This window comes from Emys orbicularis, chromosome 4 (assembly GCF_028017835.1).
Source record: "Emys orbicularis isolate rEmyOrb1 chromosome 4, rEmyOrb1.hap1, whole genome shotgun sequence".
NCBI lineage: Eukaryota > Metazoa > Chordata > Testudines > Emydidae > Emys > Emys orbicularis.
Genome location: NC_088686.1, coordinates 62,032,330 through 62,059,577, shown reverse-complemented (window position 1 = coordinate 62,059,577; position 27,248 = coordinate 62,032,330). Strand labels below are relative to the sequence as shown.

The 27,248-nt window shown below is 42.9% G+C and overlaps 1 protein-coding gene across 1 annotated transcript in view; it reads right to left on the bottom strand.

The window, feature by feature from the left end:
- Positions 1 to 1,721: 1,721 nt before the first annotated feature.
- KNL1 (kinetochore scaffold 1) overlaps positions 1,722 to 27,248 on the bottom strand; it is a 41,253-nt gene continuing 15,726 nt past the window's right edge. Inside the window, exons 10-25 of the mRNA XM_065404119.1 lie at positions 25,841 to 25,988; positions 24,622 to 24,689; positions 24,381 to 24,479; positions 17,545 to 17,660; positions 15,922 to 16,012; positions 12,051 to 12,167; positions 11,161 to 11,248; positions 10,493 to 10,573; positions 10,013 to 10,052; positions 9,785 to 9,886; positions 9,207 to 9,307; positions 8,827 to 8,895; positions 8,548 to 8,657; positions 7,775 to 7,893; positions 1,969 to 2,091; positions 1,722 to 1,836 (exon numbers count right to left, since the gene is read on the bottom strand). Of these exons, the coding sequence (XP_065260191.1) occupies positions 1,722 to 1,836; positions 1,969 to 2,091; positions 7,775 to 7,893; positions 8,548 to 8,657; positions 8,827 to 8,895; positions 9,207 to 9,307; positions 9,785 to 9,886; positions 10,013 to 10,052; positions 10,493 to 10,573; positions 11,161 to 11,248; positions 12,051 to 12,167; positions 15,922 to 16,012; positions 17,545 to 17,660; positions 24,381 to 24,479; positions 24,622 to 24,689; positions 25,841 to 25,988 (1,587 nt within the window). The remainder of the gene's footprint in view (positions 1,837 to 1,968; positions 2,092 to 7,774; positions 7,894 to 8,547; positions 8,658 to 8,826; positions 8,896 to 9,206; positions 9,308 to 9,784; positions 9,887 to 10,012; positions 10,053 to 10,492; positions 10,574 to 11,160; positions 11,249 to 12,050; positions 12,168 to 15,921; positions 16,013 to 17,544; positions 17,661 to 24,380; positions 24,480 to 24,621; positions 24,690 to 25,840; positions 25,989 to 27,248) is intronic.

Sequence of the window (27,248 nt, the reverse complement as noted above, 5' to 3'; positions counted from 1 at the left end):
TGTTTACCCAGGACATGACCATGTCAGTCCCAACAATCTGAAGAATGTACTTTACTATTAAGACTAATAAAACAGTCCAGAGTATGCCAAAGGTATTATTCAGATCTCCTAGTTTTGAAATATAGTGCACTGATTGTTCCTTAAGGCTCGTAGAACATTACAGCTCATGCAATTTATAGGAAACTTGGGGACAGACAGGATGTCAGTTAGTGATTTCTGTGGCAAATTATACATCAACTTCTCCAGGGCATTCAGCAAATGTTTAGAATTTGTTACTAGTTTATCTATTACCAGGATCAGTACAAAGAGTTAAAGGAAACAATGATATGGATGGTTTGCTAAACAAGGATCCTATTCCAGTGAGGACACAAAAGGAGGACAGGTAAAGGAGATTGTATTTGGAAGAAACATGAATTTATGATGAAATTTTAAAAAAGTTTTGCCATAAAGTATCCCTAAAGGTAAAGCAAAAAGTCTAGTAGTGTCAGTTTCATTAAAATTACTAAAAGGTTCCTTAGAAACTTAATTATAAAATAATTAAGCAAAACATGATCAATTTGACTGAAATACAGCTAAAAGAGCTGCTTGTTTCTGAGACCATAGTGCACATCACAAGACATTTTCAGATAGTTGGAATTTGTTTAGCTGGATTTGTTGTATCTATTTTAACCATTTGTACCAATACTGCAGATAAAAAGAGCAAAAACTATTTGGGTCTCTGTTTAGGCAGAGAAAAGTCCATCTATTTAATGAAAATCACCACAGAGTTTTTTTCTAAGGAAACAGCTGCCTCAAGCAAGACAGTAACTTAATGGTCAGTGCTAGAAGTGTGTCTGCTAGATCCAGCCTTTTTGAACATCTCCTACCATGTCACCTGTTGAACACATTAAGCAAAAGCAGATTTACATATTTAGCCTGCTTACCCCTTTGAGAAATAGGGAGCCTAGCCTAAGTAAGTGCATCAAATAGCTTAACACCTTAGCAATAGAAAAGGCTCTACATGCAGAATGATTAGAACCAAATTCCACAAGGAAAAGTTCACAACTTGATCCATGTGACTTTGGGTTCTGTTGCACTGCAAAATCAATGGTTAGAAACAGGGATCTGTAACCTTAAAGAGAAACTTCTAACTTCTAACTGTGCATGCCACTTGTGAATTTTGTAAATTATAATTTTGTCAAGCAGCAGAAACCAGAATTATAGTTTCTGTGATCTGAGAGACATTCCAAGTCAGCTGATATAATCAAACTTAAAATCTGGGCTAGTTAGTGATAGTAACTTCCAGTCATGCAAACCTTGGAAGACAGACAATAGACCTTGGTAATAACAAACCAGAGATAAATTATCAGGCTAATTCTGGTGGTTATAGGAGCTAGAATTTCTTTTATGTGGCGGTGTAACAAAAGGGAAACCACAACCAGCAGTGGCTGGAGGGGTTGGGGAAGAGGAAAAAAAATATGAGAAAAGTGGGACAAGTTAATGGAAGCCATCTGAAATTCCTCCTTGGCTCTACAGATTTCTGCATTCCCTCAGCATGCTTTGGTATAGGAGAGGTGCTTGGTAGTAGGCTTACTGAGATTTCATTTCAGTGGTTTAAATATTGAACAATTTCACAGTCAGTTGCTAAATCAGATTCTCATAGCACTAAAAGAAGCTGGCAACTCTTGTAAGTTTGAAGAGGACAGACATCCAACTTGAGAACTGTATTGACCTGAGTGGATTTAGTGAACGATCAGGGAACCCTGGAGCAAGTTATGATGAATCATTTTGACCATTCTCATCAGGTAGTTGGTGCCCAGTGGCACATTGGACACAACAGCAGAAATTTCATCCTGGCTGGGAAAGACAAAAAGAAATTATCTCAGATGAACTTCTGACAGTATACTTATTAGCATTTAACTTCCTGTTCCCTGCTTTTAAGTGAAAAGTATGCCCAAAGTCCTTTATTCTTCTGCCTTTGCTACTCACCCAAGGCTCCCAATCCGTTTTTGGACAGTGAAAGGGAGTGGAGCTGATGGGTAGTTGGCAGATAAAGAGAATGTCACCTCAAACTTTGCAAAAGCTGTGGAAGTGGAGAACAAGAGCTTCACTCTGCATGGAAAACAAAATGTACATGCAAAGGGTTAAGTCATGGCTTCCTATAATACAGCTTCCTTTGAAATTGTGTCTCCAGATGTGAAAGCCTAGTGTCTTAACACAGACATTATACACAGCCTCACTTTATATTCTTGAAGAGCATCAATAGAATTTGTTTATCGTGTAGCAGTAGGTAAGGTTGAAGGAATCTTCCCATTTTAAGTAATAAGGCCCAAGTTCCCCTCAGAAGAAACCAATCTCCCTAAAGGTTAATATGTCCCATTTTGTCTTAGGGCAGAATTGTTTTGGAAAGACTAGGGCAGGAAGGGAGAGGAAAGATTCCTTTTCTGGATTTCAACCCTTCAAAAAATAAAAAACAAAACCCTCATTTCTCCAAATCTGTAATTGCACATTTGTTTTGTTGACCTCGCTAAAGAGTACTGCCTTTTCTTTTGTTGTTATGTTGTGATGAGGGACACAGAATATTAGTGAGGGATATTACCAAAAAAACCCAGCCTGTGATGATGTGTATATACCCCACATTAAGGAACATAGAGAAAGGGTTAACTAGAACAGGGATACAAAGAGGTAGTGGGAATCTGGAAGAGGGATCCTGCAGTGAAGAGTAAGTACTTGTCCAGCTCAGCCCAGCCATACCACAGGACAAGGAAGCACCACAGGAAAGTGGGAACTGGGAAAATGAAGGATTACTGTGCTTTAAATGAACTTTAAGTTAAGCACTGTGTTTTTCTACCTGGCTGAAGCAAACTTAAGATGTCTTCGCTTTGTTGTTTTGATTTTTTTTCCCTGAAGACCAACTGTAAGAAAGAGACAGTTACTTACTGTAACTGTGATTCTTTGAGATGTGATGCAGCTGTGTATTCCACTTAGACGTGTGCGCACTCAGCGCACCAAAGCCAGAGAATTTTGCCCAGTAGTACCATAAATGGGGAGTGCTTGTGCCTTGTGGCCACAGCCCCTCCTTTGGCCATATGAGGTGGGGGTGCCCCAACCCCCCTCAGTTCCTTCACACCAAACATGCAGAGAGTAGACTCTGATGCAGAGGAGACAGAAGTGGGTCACGGAATACACGTCTGCATCACATCTCGAAGAACCACAGTTACAGTAAGTAACCATTTCTTCTTTGTGTAGATGCAGCCGTATATTCCACTTAGGTGACTCACAAGCAGTACCCACCCAAGGAGGCAGGGCTTACAGCCTACCCAAACAAAGATTACAGGACAGCCCTACCAAAGCTTGCTTCTGCCCTGGAAGATGCGGTAATGGCATAATGGTTCATAAACGGATGGATGGATGCCCACATAGCAGCCCTGCAAATGTCCGAACCGTTGTGGAAGACTGAGACTACAGACTGAGGCAAAGGTGGCAAATCACCTGAAAGCTCTTGGTAGGCAAAAATGCTCTCAAACTCGTAGAGCCCCAGTGAACTCGATTTTCTGAGCGAGAACCAAAGTTGACTTACTGGTATTTAAGATGAGACCCAGACAGTCAAGCAAGCGCAATGTAGCATTGACGTGGGAAAGGACTTCCTCTCTGGACCTGCCTCTCAGTAACCAGTCATCCAGGTACAGGAAGATGTTGATTTTTTCTTCCTGAGGTACACCATCACCATGAACATGTAGTTGGTAAAAACCGCAGGGGCGAAAGAGAAGCACCGTATACTGAAAATGGTGCTCTGCTACGATGAATCAAAGGAATAGCCTGTGGCTCGGCAAAATTGCCACGTGAATCGCATCCTGAAGGTCCAGAGCAGCAAACCAGACATTCTGAGACAACACAGGGAGGACAGTCAATAGAGTGACCATTCAGAACCTCATGTATCTGATATATTTGTTGAGGCCACGAAGGTCAAGAATAGGTCTCATTTCTTCCTTGGATCTGGACATCAGAAAGACTGAGATTAGAAGCCCTGACCCCAGTGTTCTGGCAGAACGTCCTCTACCGCTCTCAAAGCCAATAGCGAGCAAACCTGCTCAAGGAGCAGTATGTTGTGAGAGGGGTCCCTAAAGAGGAATAGGGAGGGAGGGTCGGGGAAGAGGTGGAAAGGAACTGGATGGTGTAGCCCAATCTGATGGTGCTTAGGACCCAGCTGTCTCTGGAGAGCAAACCCCAAGCATAGTGAAAGCAAGTCAGCCAGTCCCCAAACAAAGGGGACGGGAAGAAGGGAGTGACCACTGGAACACTGCTCTGGACCAAGGAGTCAAAACAGGTGCTCGGGGGGTGCCGGGTGAAGGTGTGGGGGGATTGGTCAAACCCCAGACCCGAATGCCTCCTCCTCCTGGACTTATGCCCCTTTCTGGGGTAGTCCCGCTGTCCTGGGGGAGGGAAAGGCTTCCCAAATGCATGCTGTTGATGATACTGCTGCTGCTATTGACCACAGCAGTGGTGCCTCTCCATTGCCGGTGTGTACACCCCCAAGAACCGTAGGATAGCCCTAGAGTGCAGAGTCTCATTTGTCTTGTCAAAAAAAGCACTCGTCCATCGAAGGGCAAATCCTCTATGGCCTGTCGCACGTTGGGAGCAATGCCCAAATTCTGCAGCTAAGATGCTTTTCTCACGGTCGCTGCCGAGGCCATCACTCTGGCTGAACTCTCCGACCATATCCAGTGCAGACTGCAACAAAGCCTTAGCCACCAAGCAGCCCTCAGTGATAAATGCCTGGAAGTTCTTCCTCAAGACTTCGGGCAGCTAGTCTGCAAACTTAGACATAGCCATCCAGTTCAGAAAATCGTATTTGGACAGCAATGCCTGCTGGTCAGCAATGCACATCTGCAAGGAAGAGAAGGTGTAAATCTTCCTACCCATCAGGACGATCCATTTAGGGTTCTTGTCGTTGGAAGTGGAAATAAACCTGCCCTGTTGGGCTCTATTGTTCACCGCAGTTACAACCATGGAGTTTGGGGCATTATGGGACTAAAATCCCTCAAATCCCTGCACTGGAATGAAGTAGAATTTCTCCCTGGGTTTCACATTAGGCAGTACTGAATCCAGAGTGCTCAAGAGAACCGTAACAGGCTCTAGGAGTGCATTGTTAGTCGGGGGGGGTGACTCTCACAGGAAGAGATGGCTGCAAGATATCCAACAACATATGGGTATTCTTCTAGAGAAACTTCTCCTGAATACTGAGGGAGGTCCTGGTATGCCTTGGCATCCTCTGGTACTAAAGGAGAGGAAGAGCTTGGCAATACAGAATTGTTTAGGGATAAAGAGGAAGTGGTTAACTGTGCCAGAGCCAGATCCTGCTCCAGGACCAATGGACCTGGATGGACGAGACTGGAGGCGATGGGAAGGTTTACCAGAGCCTGTGGTGGATTGACGCTCACCGCCACAGACCTGCTCGGTGATCTCGCCTTAGGGCAAGATGAGGAGCATCCATGGATTCCACAGGTATCGGTAAGGGCATTGGTGGCCAATAGGCTTCCTGACCGCAAGATAAGCACCAATTCTGATAGCAACAGCGTTCCATAAATGGCCCCCGCTGTGAGTCAGGCAATGGAAAATGGGAGAGGAGAGGAAGATCCTAATCTGGATGCTGATGAGTCCTGAGCTTAAGGGGATAAAGGTGGAGCCAGCCCTGAGGGTGCGAGCAACCAGTCTGACTCATCCGTAGCCCACACCGAAGAGGAAACTGACACTGACAGTGGAAATGGTATCGCTGGCACTGAGTACACCTCCGTTGTTTCTGGTGGTGGAAGTAGAGTTGACCCCAACGTTGGCCCTGGTACCGAGGTGATTGATGGTGCTGAAGCGGAAGGTGATGAGTGCCACCACAGTAACATCTGCAGCGCCAACTGCAACAATGCCAAGGAGTTTCCCAGTGCCAAGGTCCCTTGCATTGAGCCTGGTACTTCCCCAGTTCCACAGACTGTGGAAGGGGAACATCAGGGAGACATAAGGGTTCAGTGGCCTATCCAGCCAATGGGGCTAAAAATGACTTAGCCGTGGCAAAGTCCAGGACCAAAGGAGAGGTCAGGACAGAAAGGCAAAGGAGGTCTGCAGCCACCTGGCATGCTACCGACATGGAAACAATCTAACAGGGTCTCTAACCTCCCTACTCAGTCCTGGGGAGCGGTAGGGAGGTTGGCACTAACTCTGTGCTGCTCCATGCTCTTCCTGGAAGAGGCAAAAGAGTCCCCACAAGATCTAGAGTAGTCTTGATTGGTCTTATGCGACCTCTTCATTGGTACACTCCACAGGGAACGGTTCCTCTGTCTCTTTGGAGAGACACCTGCTCCAGGGCACAAAGTGGCAGCACTCTCAGAACCCCAGGGCGACCTCTGATCCAACAAGGGCTTTGTTGTCCAAGGAAGCCACATGGCCTCTTCAAGCAGGTGCTGTTTTAGGCAAAGGCCCTTAGCCACTTGAGTTCATTTTGTGATTGATTTACAGATCGAACACTGCTCCTAGATGTGGGCCTCTCCCAAACACAGCAAACTCCACGTCCGAAGGATTGTTGTTAGAGATCGCTCCCCGACACGACAGACAATGTTTAAACCCTGGCAAGGGTATCAGAAGGGAGTACTTAACTAAATACAGCTAACACTATAATTTAACTACTACTAAGGGTACTAATTAACTATATATAACTAGAAAAAACACTAAAATAGTGAGAGGTTAAGACCACACAGAGCTCTGACTCCAGCCACAAGTGGAAAGAAGGAACAAGAATGATTAAAGGTCTAGAGAACATGACCTATGAAGGAAGGCTGAAAGAATTGGGTTTGTTTAGTTTGGAAAAGAGAAGACTGAGAGGGGACATGATAGCAGTTTTCAGGTATCTAAAAGGGTGTCATAAGGAGGAGGGAGAAAACTTGTTCACCTTAGCCTCTAAGGATAGAACAAGAAGCAATGGGCTTAAACTGCAGCAAGGGAGGTCTAGGTTGGACATTAGGAAAAAGTTCCTAACTGTCAGGGTGGTTAAACACTGGAATAAATTGCCTAGGGAGGTTGTGGAATCTCCATCTCTGGAGATATTTAAGAGTAGGTTAGATAAATGTCTATCAGGGATGGTCTAGACAGTATTTGGTCCTGCCATGCGGGCAGGGGACTGGACTCGATGACCTCTCGAGGTCCCTTCCAGTCCTAGAATCTATGAATCTATGAACTGGGGGGCGTAGGAGGGGCAGGTTTCGGGGTGACGCTGCCCCATATAGCCAGGGAGGGGCTGTGGCCATGAGGTATGAGCACTGCCCCTCTACTGGTACTGCTAGGCAAAATTCTCCAGCTTCAGTGTGCTGGGTGTGCACACACCTAAGTGGAATACACAGCTACATCTACTTGCAGAACTACTCTTGGTCCTGACTCCCTGTACGTTGCTGCACCCTGATCTAAAATGCTTTGGATAGAGGTATGTGTCAAAGTGGCAGGTAGCAAGTGATGAAAGATATGTCAATGAGGAAGCTGACAGAATCCATGAACTGTTCATTTTCTGCTATTCTGAAGTTAGGGTTTTGTTTTTTTAAAAGATGCTGAATTTGTAAAAAAAAAAAAAAAAACCAAACAAACAAACCACCACCACCCAAAAACAAACAAAAACAATGAAATTTTTGGATGTCAGCTGGCTTCCATTATTAAAGTTAGACGGAAAGTGTGATTCAAAGTCTTCTGTTTGTGAGTAGTCACTAACAGCACTTTTTGGGGGGTTGAACTGGAGTAGGTTTGATCTTTAATCACTCACTTTGTATTATCCACTTCTGTCTTCAGAAGATTAAACTTTCCACCCCATCTGTTCAAAAACTCAATCTCTTCTCCTAAGAGTCGACAGCGATTCACCACTAATGAGACCTCATGCAGCATCTAAGTGGACAATCAGAAAAAGTAATCGGAGTTCACTCTTGTAAGCTATATAACATTTTAAATTGCAATTCTATTCTAGAAAGTACATAAAAAACCCCATAATCTTAACTGCTAGCTCTACACTCAGTCTGGGATCTAAAAATGAAACTGGTCAAGTATTACTACAGATAAAAATTCTGCTGCCCAAATTCTGCCCTCAAATATACCTCTGCATCCTTGTGGGAAGGCCAAATTTGGTTCTGCAATTAAAACCACTATTCTATTAATTATGTAGAAACCAGAATAGAATTTCTGTCTTGGATAGTTGTGCTGGCTCTGTAGTGCTAATAGAAGTAGTAAAACTTATTCCAATCGTAAAGCAAGCAGACTTCAATCAGGGAACAGATCTATTGATTGAGGAATCTACAGTTATACAGAGTCACCATTCAGAGCAGAACCACATACTTTACTGTATGATTTATGATTGAGTGAAACTACAGCTTTAGAATCACTTTCCTTATGACAAACACTTAAGCAGCAGAATATTCATTAATTCAAGGCTGAACTTTATTTTAAGAAATCATTGTTAAAGAATATCATCTTTATTCTGTTGAACAGAACAGATTCCATGATCATCTTCTCAGGGCTCTGTAGTTTAGCTTCTTGGAACATTACCTGGGGCAGGTGGTGCATTGTTGTGCATTCTGTCTGCCAGGAACCCTGACTTTCAATAAACTGAAAGATGAGCCTTTGGATTAGACATGATGAGAGTGGAGCTTTTTCTTCTGTAAGACAAAAGAAAGAATTATTCTTCAGAACTGTTTATATTTGTAATCAATAATCTTTTGGGGGCTGTCAGGCAATGCACTTGCAGATAAAGTGCAAGTGTGAAGATACCTTCCCATAAACAGGCAAACCCAAGGACCAGAGCAGCAAGCCACTTCAGAGCCTTACCATCCAACAGAGATTCAAAGCTCATATCAACAATCTTTCTGCAGGGATTGTCATTGAAAACAGCACCATCTGTGAGAGACCAAAAACAAACCATAAGTGTGTATTTCCAGACTGTGCGCACTTCCTAACACCTCAGAAATCTCTCTCCAGGAGCAGACATCTAGGTTGTATAATTTAATCCTTTTGTTAAAAAAAAAATCAGGCCCGGACTCCAATCCATAACTACCTTAACTCACAGTTTGAGTGCTTCCACTCTAGTATGTTTGCCCTCTTCTACTAGTATAAGGTCTAAAGATGTCAGCCTGATCCGATGGATTTATATTATGTAAACCTTTTGGTTTGTAAACCGGAAAAAGCTCCTGCCAAATTTTGCCACTCACCCACTGGTGGTCCGAATGTGATAGTCAGTTCTATAGAATCATAAAGGAAGGTAAACACTGCCTGTTGATCGCTCCATTCACTGATCTCCCATTCAGTGAAGCTAAAGAAGAAAAACCTGAGTTACAACCAAAGAAAAAGTAGAAAAAGATAAAAGTACTAGATGTACATACAACATCTACCACCACATAAATGTGCTAATGGTAGCTGGCCCTTTTTTGTTCCTGTGGATCATCACATCAGATGGAAACAGTAGCATGAGCATGACCTTCCAGGAAATATTGAAAAGTTTGTATTCTATTAAGAAGTAACACTAAACATTAAAACAAAAATACTCATTTTGGAAGGGGAGGAGACCTCTATAGGAAGAGATTTTGCAATGACCCTTATGTATATAAAATCAGTTCATCCTACTATGCACTAAACTCACAGAAGCTTTACTGCTAATCCTATATTGCCAGGAGATAGGCTCCCAAATGTAGCATCAATTAAAAATACATTAGCACTACCAATGTGAGGAGAGGGAACTGGTTGATCTCTGGAATAAAAATCAAAGGTGAAGACCCTTTCCTTCCCTTACTTGTATTTGTCGAGGAGCTCCTCACAATCACTTGCTTTATTCTGCAGACGTTTTATCTCAGAAAACCCCTGCTTCTTCTGAACCTCCAGATTTGACAGATCCCTATAGAAATATAGCAATAAAATCAGATGCTCCTGGGAAGACAAAGCACCCTGATACAATCTCTAGAACCTGAGTGCACATGCAGGCTTTAAATAAAGGTAAAAGAATCATTGTGTAAAATTCTACCTTTGAAGCTCCTCTTCTTGGGCTTTGAGGTTTTCAAGCTCTAAGAAATGTAAAAAAGCTATGAAAGAGATCTGCAAGCAGTACGAGAAGCATGAAAAAAAAGCCTGACTGGCTGTGCAGCCTTGGTTCTCAACATCAGGAGAGATCCCAGGGTGATGGTAATTACCCTTGCTAGGATGTCAGTAGAAATGGGCAATTATTCAGCACTTGGAGAACAATGCATTGTAGCCAGCTCATGTTCTTTTCAGCTCACTGTATTCCAAGTTCTGATTTTCCAGAAAAAAGGCAATAAAATGTAGAAAGGATGGTTTATGTGGATAGCTATCTCCCAACCCAGTGAAGACAACTGTGGTGGTAAGATGCTCACCTTCAGTGTTTGCTTTCACACTAGCCTGGAGGTACATATCCCCTACTCTGGGCCACAAACCTTTTCACCCTCAGAGTTCATTAAGAGAAATGCACCTCAAGTGGCCCCATTACCTTTCTCAGAGTTTCTCACTTTGGACTCCCATTCTGCCACTGGATCACTGATATCTGCTTCACAATCTTCCAACTTAGTAACTAAAGGAAAGAAGCGTTAGAAGCCACTCTCTACCCACCACACTATTCTGAGGCACAGCAGTGACTCCTGCAAGAATGCAGCCTCTCTTTGTATCAATGTCAGGCTCAATGTTTAGGTTTCAGTTGTCTTCAGCTATTATAATAATGAGCTGCAGTTTTACTTTGTCAAAAATGACAATATGGACACATATGACAAGAAGTCTGTAGTTCTACAATTTACACAGAAAATTTCAGGTAGGAGTGGATGATGGGTAAAAATCTTATTTGTGCTATATCTCATTATAGCAGTTTTGAAACTCATGGCGCACATTTGTCTTGAGCACTGAAATATATTAAAACAAAAACTGGTCACTTAGTCTCCATGTCCTACTTACAAGGTTCCCCTAAGCCAAATCTACAATCACAGGCCTACCCAACCAACCTCATACAGACAAGTTACTCATAGAACAGGAGTTGTAATGCTCAAACACCCCTTCTCTAGTTTCTGCTTGTAAGTGATCATTTGAATAGTAGCTCTTCCAAAGAAGTTAAGAGGTGTTTACACTCCAGTAAATGAAAATTCTTGAACTGGTATCTGAAACACTTACCTGTTTCCAGAGCTAAAAGACAACTATCCATCTTCCTGAGGAATTCATCCACTTTTGCTATTCTTGACTGTAGTTTCTCCCATTGGATCTAAGTGCAAAATTGAATAATTATGTTTCATTTTTGTTTAGTAATATATTTTCACATAAATCTATGGCTGCATTTAAATAATAGTTCTGTGTTTGCTAGGACTCTCACACTGATCTCTGCTTGCTAGGAGATGGACCAATGAAACCAATGCAATCTATCATACTTTGACCTAAAACCAGATAGAGCAGTTAAGGTAATCACAGGATTTCAGATGATATCAAAGCTGCTTTGCCATAATCTTTCAATCACTTTTCTCAAGAAGAGGAGAGATGATGCAGGGTGCTAACTGAGAAGATTTTTTTTTAGCAAATGCTAACCTGTTTGACTCTTTAAGAAATAAGCAAATTCTGAGATGTCCTTCACATTGGGACAAATGCTCCATTTATTTCTCTGACTGGTGGCCTATGCCGATATCCCCACTCTCTCATTACTTGTAGTGCAATATGATCACACTGTAAGAAGATAGCAGTGCCCATGTCATTGCTACTCTCCCTCCCCTTTTATACTTTGTAGTGTGTAGCATCCACAGGTCTGAATCAGGAGCAAGGTCCCCACTGTGTAAGTGCATAGAAAGATATTGCCCCTGCCCTAAAGTGTTCCCAATCAAATTTAAAATAAGATGCAACAATATGAGGGAGTAAGTAGGAGATTAACAGTAATAGGATGCATATTTACATAGGATAGTTATGTGCATAACTTGATAGTCACAACTCACCTTACAAATTTTAAATATAAATTAAATAAATAAATCAGGAATCCCTAATGGCCCCTACCACCCTCTTCCCTTCTCCAACCCTAATACCTGTGTGTTCTGCACCAAATTGTCATACAATTTCACTTTCCCCTTGTGAGCCAGGACTTTACTCTTCTTGGTGAAACAGGATTTCATTTTATTCAACTCTGTTCCAAAGTTCTTCAGCTGCAATGGATGGGAAGAACAACAATAGGCAAGGTGAATTAGAAAGTTACATAATGTTACTCTTTGGGACTGATTCAGCTGTCTGGTAGCAGCATATATGAGTCACAAGTAGAGCCCTGCAAATCTGCAGGTATCCATGGACCATGTTTGTGGATCACGGATGGATGCGGATCCAAGTTTTATATCCAGAGCCCTGCAAATTTGCAGATATCCATGTGAAACTCTGCACCCCATATTCACCATTGTGATAGGATTATGATATGATTGTGATAGAATTATGATGAATCTTGTACAAAATATTGTCATGTGAGGTGTTAATGGAAAAGTTATGGTTTGCTGAATATGATTATCCTATTTGTATGCACGTATCATTTTTGTATCTGGAGTTATGAATATTGACTATGCATCTGTATTTCAAATGTGCTTGCTCCTGGGTAACTCCCATAAGTTAATTTACACCCAGTCTAGCCAGCAAATTGTGAACGGTCTATTCAAGGTAATTGCCCATCAACGAAAACAATGGGCCATGGGAAAGGCTTAGCCTCACCTGATGAGCTTTCCTGTGGATGCTTGAGCCAATATATGGATAATGGCTGCTATGACTTATCGAAGCACGCAAGGGCATGTGACTAGATCATGTGATATTAAACTTCATCCTGTGCCTGTATTTTTCCACTAACTGTGCTGGGGCTTTGCTTGTAACAATGAAATCCCCTCCACACGGAAGAAGCTATAAAATGGGAAGTGACATCACCACTGGCCTCAATCCCCCTACAACACACATAAGAACATAAGAACGGCCGTACCGGGTCAGACCAAAGGTCCATCTAGCCCAGTATCCTGTCTACCGACAGTGGCCAATGCCAGGTGCCCCAGAGGGAGTGGACCTAACAGGCAATGATCAAGTGATCTCTCTCCTGCCATCCATCTCCATCCTCTGACAAACAGAGGCTAGGGGCACCATTCCTTACCCATCCTGGCTAATAGCCATTAATGGACTTAACCACCATGAATTTATCCAGTTCTCTTTTAAACGCTGTTATAGTCCTAGCCTTCACAACCTCCTCAGGTAAGGAGTTCCACAAGTTGACTGTGCGCTGCGTGAAGAACTTCCTCGTATTTGTTTTAAACCTGCTGCCTATTAATTTCATTTGGTGACCCCCTAGTTCTTGTATTATGGGAATAAGTAAATAACTTCTCCTTATCCACTTTCTCCACATCACTCATGATTTTATATACCTCTATCATATCCCCCCCTAGTCTCCTCTTTTCCAAGCTGAAGAGTCCTAGCCTCTTTAATCTCTCCTCATATGGGACCCGTTCCAAACCCCTAATCATTTTAGTTGCCCTTTTCTGAACCTTTTCTAGTGCCAGTATATCTTTTTTTAGATGAGGAGACCACATCTGTATGCAGTATTCGAGATGTGGGCGTACCATCGATTTATATAAGGGCAATAATATATTCTCAGTCTTATTCGCTATCCCCTTTTTAATGATCCCTAACATCCTGTTTGCTTTTTTGACCGCCTCTGCATACTACGCGGACATCTTCAGAGAACTATCCACGATGACTCCAAAATCTTTTTCCTGACTTGTTGTAGCTAAATTAGCCCCCATCATATTGTATGGGGAACAACCTGGAAACACCTGAGGAAGAAAGACTGATCGGGGGGACGGGGGTCCCAGGCGAGAAAGAAGAAAGCACTGCCTATGTGTGGAAGATTGGTGGACTGTTGGTACCATCAGGGTAAGACACTGCTTATTTCAAATCTTATCTAGTTTAATAAATTTAGATTGCGATTTTGTTTATTTCTTAGGTAACCAACTTTGATCTATACACTATTAATTATAATCACTTAAAATATTTTTGTAGTTAATAAATTTGTTTTATATTTTTACTAAAAGAGTGTGTTGTTAGAAGTGCAAAGGTAAATCTGCTCAGGAACAGGGGCTGGTGCATTGTTCTTTCCACACTGAGGGAGGGGTGAACTGGGAAATAAACTTACACTGGTCAGGCTTTTGACCAGGGCAAGATGGTACAGCTCTGGGGTCCTAGGCTGTGGAGTTGGGGGGGCGGGAGGGGGGGAAGGGGAGACTGGTTGGAGCCTCTCTATTCTTGGTTCATGAGTGGTTAGGAGAAACATTCATGTAACTGCAGCTTGGGGTGTCCCTGCTTGTGTATGGCTGTGTAAGTATAATGTCTGGAGAGGATTTCAGCTTGCCACTGCCTCACAGCGCGAGAGGGGGCCCAGGCTGGTATGCCAGAGGGCTCAGCAGTACCCCAGTTCCAGATTGCATCCCAGGGAAGTCCATCACAATCCTCTTTGGGGCAGGGACCATGTTTGTGGATACAATGTGGATAAATTTTTTGTATCCACACATGGCTCTACACACCAGGAATCAAAAATTTGGGTCAGGAAGTTCCATAATGATAATCAGGCTTAATATAATTTAGTACTTTATTCTTTGCAAAGACTTAGCAAGTTGGAAATCCCTTATTCAAAACTAGAGGAGCACACAAAGTATCAAAACACCAATAGCATTGGACACTTATGTCAAATAACAAGCCGGGGTGCCCCTCCCCCAGGTAAGCGCTGCCCCACACCCCCACCCCCTGCCACAGCCCTGAGCCCGGCTCGGGCAGCCTCTGAGCCAGCACCAGCCGCTGCAGAAGTCACGGAGGTCACAGAAACTCACAGAATCAGTGACTTTTGTGACAGACACAGCGTTATCCATAACATTCATTACACATCCTAACATCTTGTTTGCTCTTCTGACTGTAGGGGTGCACTGAGCAGAATTCTTCATTGCGTGGTCTACAGTGACATGCCGATTCTTTTCCTGAGTTGATGAATTAATTTAGAATCCAGAAAGGTGTGTGAGTAGTTCAAAATTTTCCATCCAATGTGCATTACTTTGCATTTATCAGCACTGATCATCATCTGCCATTGTGTAGTCTATTCTCCTAGCTTGGTTAGGTCCCTCTGAAATTCCTAACTCTTCTCTTAACTCAACTAACCCAAATAACTTTGTATCACCGTCAAATTGAAGATTGAAACTAGAAAAATTCAGACTGGAAATATGGGGTAAATTTTTAACAGTTGTTCTAATTAACCATTGGAACAATTTACCAACGGTCCTGTGGATTCTCCATCGCTGACAATTTTTAAATCAAGATTGGATATTTTTCTAAAAGCTAATACTCTCGGGATTACTTTGGGGAAGTTCTACAGCCTGTTATACAAGAAGTGAGACACGATAATCCAAATGGTCCCTTCTGGCCTTAGACCTATGAAATTTTGCTACCTTACAACTCATTCCCCTTTTCCAGATTGTTAATATACACCTCTCCCCGATATAACGCTGTCCTCGGGAGCCAAAAAATCTTGCCGCGTTATAGGTGAAACCGCGTTATATCAAACTTGCTTTTATCCACCGGAGTGCACAGCCCCACCCCTCGGAGCGCTGCTTTACCGCGTTATATCCGAATTCGTGTTATATCGGGTTGCGTTATATCGGGGTAGAGATGTACTAAGCACAAGACCTAATAAACAATCCTTAGACATTCTGCTGTTAACTTTTTGCCATGATGAAAATTGACCATTGTTTATTCCAGCTCTTTATTTCCTGTCTCCTAGCCAGTTTTGGATCTATAATAATAATTTGCCTTTTGTCCCACAATTAGCTAGTCATGTCCAGTCACCATTCAAGTTTTTATAACTGCATGCAATAAGACTGCAACAGTTGGCATTACCTCTTTGTCAGAGAAGGTCCTCATCACCTCCCAGAGGCTCTTATTCACATCCACCAAAAGTTTATCCTGGACACCTGCACACAACTTTAAACTGAAATACAAAAAAAGGTCAGAGAAGGGTCTTGTTGTAGTCATGTAAGACAGCACATACGTAAGCCAGCACATATGCTGTCGTCATTCAACTTATTTCCATATCTGAACTGGCTGGTGCAGTGCAATGACTTATTTGGTGTCTAAGATTGGGGCATGGATGAGGTCAAGGTAATTTAGGATGAAATCCTGGCCCCACTGAAGTCAAAGGAGTTTTGCCTTTGACTTCAGTGGGGCCAAGATTTCATCCATAATGTTTACAGGATAAGCAAGGCACCCAGAAGTGATTCACATATCATATCAGAATCTACCCCAATTAACAGGATACCCCTACTGTTTTATTCACAACTTGGAGATTTTATTGGATATCCATGTAAAAATTTGCTAAGAGTGATTTTTTTTTTTATCCTCGGCCTGGGGCATAAAGGCTGTACCATTTTTTTTTATATGGACCGTGCTATGGTTATCAAGACTTTTGTCACCTTGAGGCTGGATTATTGCAATGAAAACTAGAAGCTGAATTTGAAAGTTGCAGCTTGCTTTCATGCTGAAAGCACATTAAACATCTGCTGCTCCGATATCTCCATTGGTTACTAGTTGTGTTCCAGGTGAAGTTTAAGGTGGTGTTTTTGAGCTATAAATTCCCAAGTGGATTTTTCCTTGATTACTTGAGAGACTACCTCTCCCTGTGAGATACTGTGTTAACTTTACCGCCATGGATAATCTAACAATCCATTGGTTTAAACAAGAGGCAACCTGGAATTTATTTCCATCTCAAATCTGCACAAGCCCAGATTCGATAACCTACAGAATATGATGCAAAGCTCATGTTTTCCCCAGCTGTCTTTTTTTTGTTTTTTGTTTTTGAGGGAAGGCTGAGCATGAAGGGCAGAATTGTTCAGGGAACAAAGGAGGAGGAAATGGAATTGGTGGTGTGGTTGTTAAGTTTTTAGGAGGGCTTTTACATTCTATTTCCTATATTTTGTTTTAGCAGTTTAATTGCCGTGTGACTAAAGAATCAGATACTAGAATCAATCATGAACAAGAAAATTTAAGACTCTGGGATATCGTACTGTCTGTATTTTAACTTGATAAATTCTGGAGAATTAGAACAGATAATGGCAGATTGTAATCCATCATGCTCTTTCTTCTGTTTGCTATCTTTTATTGGCTTTGATAAAAGTGTCCAAAAATGTTTACTTTTGCTAACATTAAGTTACATTTACAGGTCTGATGAGATAAAGAACAAATTAAATCACTGCTGGCAGATTTGTCTCTACCCACCTCCAGACCCACAAGTCCTACCAAGACTTTCCCACATTCAGCTTTAATACATAGGTTTAAATGATTACTTGTTTAAAATTAAACAGGCTTACTACAGTCTTGAACTTTTTTCCACCTGTCCATTGGAAAATAATGGAATTACTCCCTTCAGGTCATCCTGCATGCAGCCAAATCTAAGATGATGGGTTAACAAACAAACAAAAAACTAATATTCCCTGTGAATGACAAAAAACACAACCCCTCTCTTACTCTTCTATCATCTGAGAAAGAACCTGGCAATCTTCTTCATAAATCTGCAGCTTGGGGCGATAAATGTACTGGCTGAAAATCAGGTCTTCTGGAGTAGGAGCTGTGTTCACTGCATACTAGAGAGGGAAAGAGGAATGAAACTGAAAAATCCAAAAGAGTGCATTTCAGAAACACCAACTTCAAGTCAAATCCACATCCAGAAATTAGTACCAGGATTGAGATAGTTATTTAGCAGAAATTTTATTGCAGAGAAAGTTCCTATGGGGGGCAGCATGGCCTAGTGGAAAGGGCAGAGCACTAGGAGTTAGAAGTGCTGTGTTCTATTCCATCCTGTACCAGATTTACTATGCATCTTAAGGGAAGACACATCACTTCTGTACCTTGAATTTACTCACCTTTGTGAAGCACTTTGAGATCAAGGGATGAAGCATGCTATATGAGTGCCAAATATTATTTTTATTCTTAAAGGCCAGCCCTAGAGTATCTGTACACAGGTTACAGTTCAGGAAAACTGCTAGAGTAAAATATGTAGGATACAATTTTCAAAAGCATGCATGTGACTTAGAAGACCAAGTCCAATTGACTTTCAATCAGACAGACTCCTAAGTGCTTAAGTCACTGGATGCTTTTGAAAATTTTATTCATAGACAAGAATTTATGTAGGCTGCTCTAACTTGAAGCAAGGATGGACGAAGGAAGCTTCTGGTTTTGTTGACTGTTCATTCACTAGTGAAATGGCTAGAGTCCTGCAAATCCGTGTATATCCGCTTTATATCAGCAGATATACTCATACGTGGATGCAGATATCCACGGACCATTTTTGCGGATGGTGGATCAGATGCGGATACAAATTTTGTATCCGCGCAGAGCTCTAAATATAGGATCTCAAAGGCAGGGAAGCAGCTGTCTTCAGCTCATAGCCTATGAGGCTACTTCCACACCTTCCAGATCCTATATTCCCTTTCCCCACATGTACAGAGAAAAGGGAGGTGATAGATCAAGACAGGTAGCAAAATCCCCCATGCTCCTATCACCACAGTTTAAGCAGCCAAGCAATTTAGGAAACCTCTCCCGACTTCATTGTCATATCAAGTCAATTGGAGGGGGAGGCAGCTACTTCTGCAAAGTGTCAGGAAGCCATATTGACTTCCTTTGCAGAAGCAGCTGCTTCCCTCTCCAACTGACCTGATACGGCACAAATTAAGCACTGGCTGGGCAACCAAAGAGCAACTTCACCCCCCTCCTGTGCCCCTAACCCCTGCACCAACCTCCTACACCCCTAACCCCTGCACCAACCTCCTGCACCCTCTCCATCACTCCTATTCCCTGTATTGTGCCCCCTTCACCCCTAACCCTTGCACCCCTTCCTGTGCCCATTTGGGGAAACTGATCTGGAGTCACGGACCGCCTGCTATCGTTGCTCCTCTCCCCCACTCACAGCCCTCTAGGGGGCTGCGGAGGATGACCTACCAAAACATTGGCTGGGCAGCTGGAAAGCACCTTCACGCCCCTCCTATGCCCATCACCCCTGCACCGCCCTCCTGCGCCCATATGGGGAAACTGGCCTTGCGTCACAGCACGCCTGTCATTGCTCCTCGCTCCTCTGCTCACAGCCCGCCTAGGAGGATGACCTGCTGAGCCCCGGAAAAAATGAAACACTGTAGCCCTGAGATAGTATTCCCCTTGCATGGTTCCACAGGGAGAACAGTGGCTGGTGGAAAGAAACTGGGATTGCTGAGTTCTAAGTGTGAGGACTTTATAAATCACAAGCTAAATAGGTGGCAGACTTTATTATTTTACAGTTCAGTTTGTGATTTTGAGTATTATTGACTTGAGACTTTATTTTATTATTTTTAATGTAAAAGGCTATTTGTTCTCATGCCTGTTCTATAATAAGATTGATGTTTAAAATAATAACAATAATAGTAGTGTGTACATTTATTAAGCCATATAGATTTCTTATCCAGTACACACGCATGCACTCAGACACAGATGCTCCTCCTGAGAGGTACTGTGAGATAGTGTGCTACTGCGGGTGCAGTGTGGATGCAGATAAAAGTTGGAGTGTGGATCGTGGGTTGGATACAAGTTGATTCTTGGGGATGCAGATCCACATTTTTGTATCCACGCAGGGCTCTAGAAATAGCTACATTAGTCTGTAGGCCCACAAAACTCACTATTTAGAGAGAGTATTAGCCAATAAGGGATTTAACCTCCATGAATTTATCCAGTTCTCTTTTAAACCCTGTTATAGTCCTAGCCTTCACAACCTCCTCAGGTAAGGAGTTCCACAAGTTGACTGTGCACTGCGTGAAGAAGAACTTCCTTTTATTTGTTTTAAACCTGCTGCCCATTAATTTCATTTGGTGGCCCCTAGTTCTTATATTATGGGAACAAGTAAATAACTTTTCCTTATTCACTTTCGCCACATCACTCATGATTTTATATACCTCTATCATATCCCCCCTTAATCTCCTCTTTTCCAAGATGGAAAGTCCTAACCTCTTTAATCTCTCCTCATATGGGAACTGTTCCAAACCCCTAATCATTTTAGTTGCCCTTCTCTGAACCTTTTCTAATGCCAGTATATCTTTTTTGCAATGAGGAGACCACATCTGTACGCAGTATTCAAGATGTGGGCATACCATGGATTTATATAAGGGCAATAAGATATTCTCTGTCTTTTTCTCTATCCTCTTTTTAATGATTCCTAACATCCTGTTTGCTTTTTTGACTACTGCTGCACGCTGCGTGGACATCTTCAGAGAACTATCCACGATGACTCCAAGCTCTTTTTCCAGATTAGTTGTAGCTAAATTAGCCCCCATCATATTGTATATATAGTTGGGGTTATTTTTCCCAATGTGCATTACTTTACATCTATCCACATTACATTTCATTTGCTATTTTGTTGCCCAATCACTTAGTTTTGTGAGAACTTTTTGAAGTTCTTCACAGTCTGCTTTGGTCTTAACTATCTTGAGCAGTTTAGTATCGTCTGCAAAGTTTGCCACCCCACTTTTTACCCCTTTCTCCAGATCATTTATGAACAAGTTGAATAGGATTGGTCCTTGGGGAACACCACTAGTTACCCCTCTCCATTCTGAAAATTTACCATTTATTTACCTACTCTTTGTTCCCTGTCTTTTAACGAGTTTTCAATCCATGAAAGGATCTTCCCTCTTATCCCATGACAACTTAATTTACGTAAGAGCCTTGGTGAGGGACCTTGTCAAAGGCTTTCTGGAAATCTAAGTACACTATGTCCACTGGATCCCCCTTGTCCTCATGTTTGTTGACCCCTTCAAAGAACTCTAATAGATTAGTAAAACATGATTTCCCTTTACAGAAACCATGTTGACTTTTGCCCAACAATTTATGTTCTTCTATGTGTCTGACAATTTTATTCTTTACGATTGTTTCAACTAATTTGCCCAGTACGGACGTTAGACTTGCCGGTCTGTAATTGCCGGGATCACCTCTAGAGCCCTTTTTAAATATTGGCGTTACATTAGCTATCTTCCAGTCACTGGGTACAGAAGCCGATTTAAAGGACAGGTTACAAACCATAGTTAGTAGTTCCGCAATTTCACATTTGAGTTCTTTCAGAACTCTTGGGTGAATGCCATCTGGTCCCGGTGACTTGTTACTGTTAAGTTTATCAATTAATTCCAAAACCTCCTCTAGTGACAATTCCTCAGATTTGTCACCTACAAAAGCTGGCTCAGGTTTGGGAATCTCCCTAACATCCTCAACTGTGAAGACTGAAGCAAAGAATTCATTTAGTTTCTCCGCAATAACTTTATTGTCTTTAAGTGCTCCTTTTGTATCTCGATCGTCCAGAGGCCCCACTGGTTGTTTAGCAGGCTTCCTTCTTCTGATGTACACCTCTACCCGGATATAACGCGACCCGATAGAACACGAATTCGGATATAACACGGTTTCACCTATAATGCGGTAAGATTTTTTGGCTCCCGAGGACAGGGTTATATCGAGGTAGAGGTGTATTTAAAAAAACATTTTGTCATTACCTTTTGAGTTTTTGGCTAGCTGTTCTTCAAACTCCTTTTTGGCTTTTCTTATTACATTTTTACACTTAATTTGGCAGTGTTTATGCGCCTATTTACCTCACTAGGATTTGACATCCACTTTTTAAAAGATGCCTTTTTATCTCCCACTGCTTCTTTTACATGGTTGTTAAGCCACAGTGGCTCTTTTTTAGTTCTTTTACTGTGTTTTTTAATTTGGGGTATACATTTAAGTTGGGCCTCTATTATGGTGTCTTTGAAAAGTGTCCATGCAGCTTGCAGGGATTTCACTCTAGTCACTGTACCTTTTCATTTCTGTTTAACTGCATAGTTCCCCTTTCTGAAGTTAAATGCCACAGTGTTGGGCTGTTGAGGTGATCTTCCCACCACAGGAATGTTAAAAGTTGTTATACTATGGTCACTATTTCCAAGCGGTCATGTTATAGTTACCTCTTGGACCAGATCCTGCGCTCCACTCAGTACTAAATCGAGAATTGCCTCTCACCTTGTGGGATCCTGAACCAGCTGCTCCAAGAAGCAGTCATTTAAAGTATCAAGAAATGTTGTCTCTGCATTTCGTCCTGAGGTGACATGTTCCCAGTCAATATAGGGATAATTGAAATCCCCCACTATTATTGAGTTCTTTATTTTGATAGCCTCTCTAATCTCCATTAGCATTTCATTGTCACTATCACTGTCCTGCTCAGGTGGTCGATAATAGATCCCTAATGTTATATTCTTATTAGAGCATGAAATTACTATCCATAGAGATTCTATGGAACATGTGTATTCACTTAAGATCTTTACTTCATTTGATTCTACATTTTCTTTCACATATAGTGCCACCACCACCCCTCCCCCTGCACGACCTGTTCTGTCCTTCCGATGTATTTTGTACCCTGGAATGATTGTGTCCCATTGATTGTCCTCACTCCACCAGGTTTCTGCAAGAGCAGTGACACACCATTCCCTAGCAGCACAGGTACAACATTTCAGGAACCCAGAGCAGCCAGTGAAGAGGTAAATCACTGCAGGGCTGGGGACACCCCAGCCAGTGGCTCCTACCCTGAGCCGGGATCAGCTGCTAGTCTCGGCTGGGCTGGAGGCAGGAGATGTTGGGACTTCCTCTTCCCCTGCAAAGAGTGGCTGGGGCTGTGTCAGACCCACCCCCAGAAACCTCCCCCAGCTGCAGGAAGCTCAGCATCCTCCCCCCATCACTCCTCAGCTGTGGGGGAAGGGGTCACTGTACGGGGTGCTGCTCCCCCATACACCCAACCCCTGTGCATCCAGACGGCCCATACCCAGACACCCCTGCCAAGCCTCACCCGGTACATCCAGAACCCCCCTAGCCCTCCATACCCAAACCCTACCCCACTGTACCTCAACCCCTGCATCTGGAGCCCCCCTGCACCCAGACCCCCTGCCTCCGGACCCCCACCCTTGCACCCAGACCACCCCCCACTGAGCTCCCTGCACTCAAACCCCCAACCTGATGCCCCACCCCCTACACCACCCTGAGCCCCCACATCCAGACCCCCATGCGACTGACTCCCAACGAGCTGCACCCAGACCCTCACCCCAGCAAGCCCCACTCCCCCAGCACCCAGATGCCTCTCCTGAGACCCCCACACCCAGACCACTCTGCTGAGCCCCAACAACCTTCCCCTGGAAGCCCCTGCAGAGTCCCATTGCCCCTGCACCTGGAACAAGCCACTGTGCATCCAGATCCTCCCAGACCTAGAGCCCCCGACTGAGCTGCCTGTACCCAGATTGTCCCACACAGAATCTTCTCACCCCACACGTGGATCCCCCCACATTGAGCCCCTCCACACTTGGATCCAGCCTAGTTGAGCCTACCTGCCCCACACCTGGTACACCTGGTGCAGAGGGGCATGGCCCCAGGGTGTTTCTGGGGCAGACCCAGGTCTTGTGCTGTGTCAGGGTCGGGTGCAGCCTCACTGCTGAGTCCGTGTCCTGGGGGTGGGGAGGGAGCAGGTGACCTTCCACCTTTGTGCAGCCAGTGGCCTGTGCTCCCCATACTGCCATGCCGGAGCCTCTGCATTTATTTATTGACAAATAAAACTTGCAGAATTTTAAAATATTGTGCGCATAATTTTTATTTTTTTGGTGCAGAATGCCCTCAGGAGTAATATAATAAAATACAATAAAATATCCTGCCAAAGCTACTCCTAAACTAGACAGAGATTGCTGTTGTAAGAAGCTAAATATTCCCACTTTCCAGGAGTGCTGTGTGCATTATCTCTGGCACAACGAGCAGTTCCTACTGGCACAAGGAAGAGATCAGAAACAGAAATTGGACTACTAGACCAGCCCCAATGTAATCATTGCCATTTTACCAAATAAAAGCTGCACTCCAGAATATATTTACAAAGCCAGTTTCAAAGCAGAGTACAGGATACGGGAGTAGATCAATGCACACAAAAGAACTGCTAGTGCACGTCAGAAGTGCCCACACAGATACTTAGCATGCAGCAGGCTAGTGGGGGTAGATTCACACCCTGGCATGCCACAAGCTAAGTGTTCATGTAGATAAGCCCTTAGAGTGTGTAATAATTCTGAGGTGACCTGATCTACAGGGTTGGAAAATAAACTATCTATATTTATTCAGAAGTAAACTGGGGAAAAGGGAAAGGGAATGGTTAGTCTGTGGGCCTGATAACAAAGATCTTTACAACTCAACTTCTTTAGCTGTCTTTAGTCAGATTCTATAAAATAATTGAAATAAAGACAGAGAAACACATTTTAAGTGGCAGTGATGAGTATGCGTTTGAGAGGTTAGATACTCACATTGGCTGGAAGATGACTCTGCCGGGGTTTCTGAATTAGAATATGGACCTGGAGAAGCGTAAAAAACTCCCCTACTGTGATAACACCATCCTGAAATTTCTGCAGAGTGAATAAAGTGTACACATCAATAATTAGAGTAAGCTCATTAGCAAGGGTGCATCCAAAAGAGTATCTAAAGAGAAGACAGGCAACATGTTTCTTATTAGGAAAAAAATTAAAAGCCTTTTAGATATCTACATACCTCAAATAAATTCTGTTCGCAAATACTGTCCATGAGAAGCTGAGACTCCATCTGACTGCTTCGCTGCACTAGAGAGAAAGGAGATTGCTGTGGTTCAAAAATAAAACTTTATGAAGTCATGACTGTAGGTCCATACCAGTTCAGATTACAAGAACAATTTTCATATAATTCAGAGTTTGACCTTCAAACCATATGAACAATGCTTTTTCTGCCTAAAAAATATGCTTACGCAGGGCTTGTCTACACGTACGGTACTACAGCGATGCAGATGCACCGCTGTAGGGCTTAGTGCAGACACTACCTATGCCAAAGGCAGAGCTTCTCCCATCGACGTAGGTACTCCACTTCCCTGAGAAGCAGTAGTTATGTTGACAGGAGAAGCCCTCCCGTCGACATAGTGCTGTCTACACTGGGAGTTATAGGCCGGTATAACTATGTCGCTCAGGGCTGTGGATTTTCCACACCCCTCAGTAATGTAGTTATACTGACATAAGTTTATAATATAGACCAGGGCTTAGCAGCCAAAGAAATACTGTTGGGGAAATTTGAGGTAATAGGAAAGTTCATTAGTAGTTAATGATATGAAGTTTCTAATGTTTATGTTTTAGAATATATCCTAATACCATTTGAATATTATTCACATGACTTATTATGCTGGTGGTGAAAAGGGTTATGGGATCAGAGTTAATTTGCTTATGAATCTTAATTCCAACATTCTCAAATTTCAAGGCTGCTTTTGTTTTTAAGTTACATTTTAATTTGATTTTCTGTTCAAAGTATATTTCCAACTTTCAAATCTTATTTGTCTGAATAATCAAATGAAAGAAACTTATCTATATTTTCTTCAGTTCTCTCTATTATATGTTCCCCTTGTGTCATCTCAATTGATCTGTGACACCTGAGCCTCTCTATTATGAATATAACCACCATTAATGGTGAGGACAGAGAAAAATTATTGCAGGCCTTCCTTCAACTAGTAACAAGAGTCTGCTTTTTCTAAATCACTTCTTACGAAAAATGCCATTACAATTTGTACTCATCCACAGAATCAAAGAGCTATCTTAACTGAAAAAGATTAATACATATTACCATACAGAGCTTACACGACATGCAGCATTCCCAGAGAAAATAAATGCTGGTAAGAGACCCTTATCTACTAAGTTGATTAAAACCGAAATAAGTTAACAGTTTTAGGTGAATACTGCCAAGAGAGTCTTACTACTAAGATCTATGTCAGCTTTAAGAGAATCCAGACAGCTGCTGTTGCTAGAGTTGGTCCTCTCCAGGCTTTTAGCTGATAGACTTGGAGGATTTTCACCCTCATGAGTTTCTGCTTGGGTATGAGATAAAATGATGCTGGAGGTAGCCTGAAATCAAACAGCATTAAGAAAACAGATATTTATTAGGACACTTGCTATATAACAGCTACGTTGTGACTTTCCACAGCAAATCATGTTTAGCATCTGCATATTTATATGTAGGGCCCTACCAAATTCACGGTCCATTTTGGTCAATTTCACAGTCATATGATTTTAAAAATCATAAATTTCCTGATTTCAGCTATTTAAATCTGAAATTTCACGGTGTTGGAATTATAGGGGCCTTGACCCAAAAAAGGAGTTGGGGGGGGGGGGAAATCGCAAGGTTATTGTAGGGGGGGTTGCGGTACTGCTACCCTTACTTCTGTGCTGCTGCTGGTGGCGGCGCTGCCTTCAGAGCTGGGCAGCTGGAGAGCAGCGGCTGCTGGCAGGGAGCCCAAGTCTGAAGGCAGATCCGCCGCCAGCAGCAGCGCAGAAGTAAGGGTGGCATGGTGTGGTATTGCCACCCTTACTTCTGTGCTGCTGCTGGTGGGGCACTGCCTTCAGAGGTGGGCACTCGGCCAACAGCCGCCAGTCTTCAGCCGCTCACCTCTGAAGGCAGCGCAGAAGTAAGGTTGACAATACTGTGACCCCCCCCCCCAAAATAACCTTGTGACCCCCCTGCAACTCCCTTTTGGGTGAGGACCCCCAATTTGAGAAACGTTGGTCTCCACCGTGAAATCTGTATAGTATAGGGTAAAAGCACACAAGAGACCAGATTTCACAGTCTGTGACGCATTTTTCATGGCCATGAATATGGTAGGGCCCTATTTATATGTACTAAATAGTAAGGCATCCCACCAAAAGGCCACACCAGCCACCTGTCTAACTCCCAGCTCTTCTGGCAGCTGGGGCTGCAGCCACCTTTCCAGCTTTTGGACAGTCTCACAACTCTTTGTGAAGTAAAACCCCAGTTCAGTCCCACTCCAAAACATCACTCCTCCAAGGACCACCAGTCAGTTGCCCCTTGTTTTGTATGCAGTTGGTAATGCTAACTATTTTGTTGTTTGTCTGCTCTGTTTCATGCCTCCCACCTGCCCTCATTACAGAAATAGTCTAAGGAATTAAAAAATATAATTTTAGAAAAGAGCCAGGCAAAGTTATAAAAATAAAAGTAGGCACAGGAATTACAAATAAAGAAACAGAAAAAGCTAAGGGATTAAAAAGAGCCAAACAAAGGCATGACTTACGACTAGTCTATATAACCACATGACCTCATTACTGTTATCCTTGTTCTCCCTATCCCTTCTTCCTGCTGTTTGTCCCTCA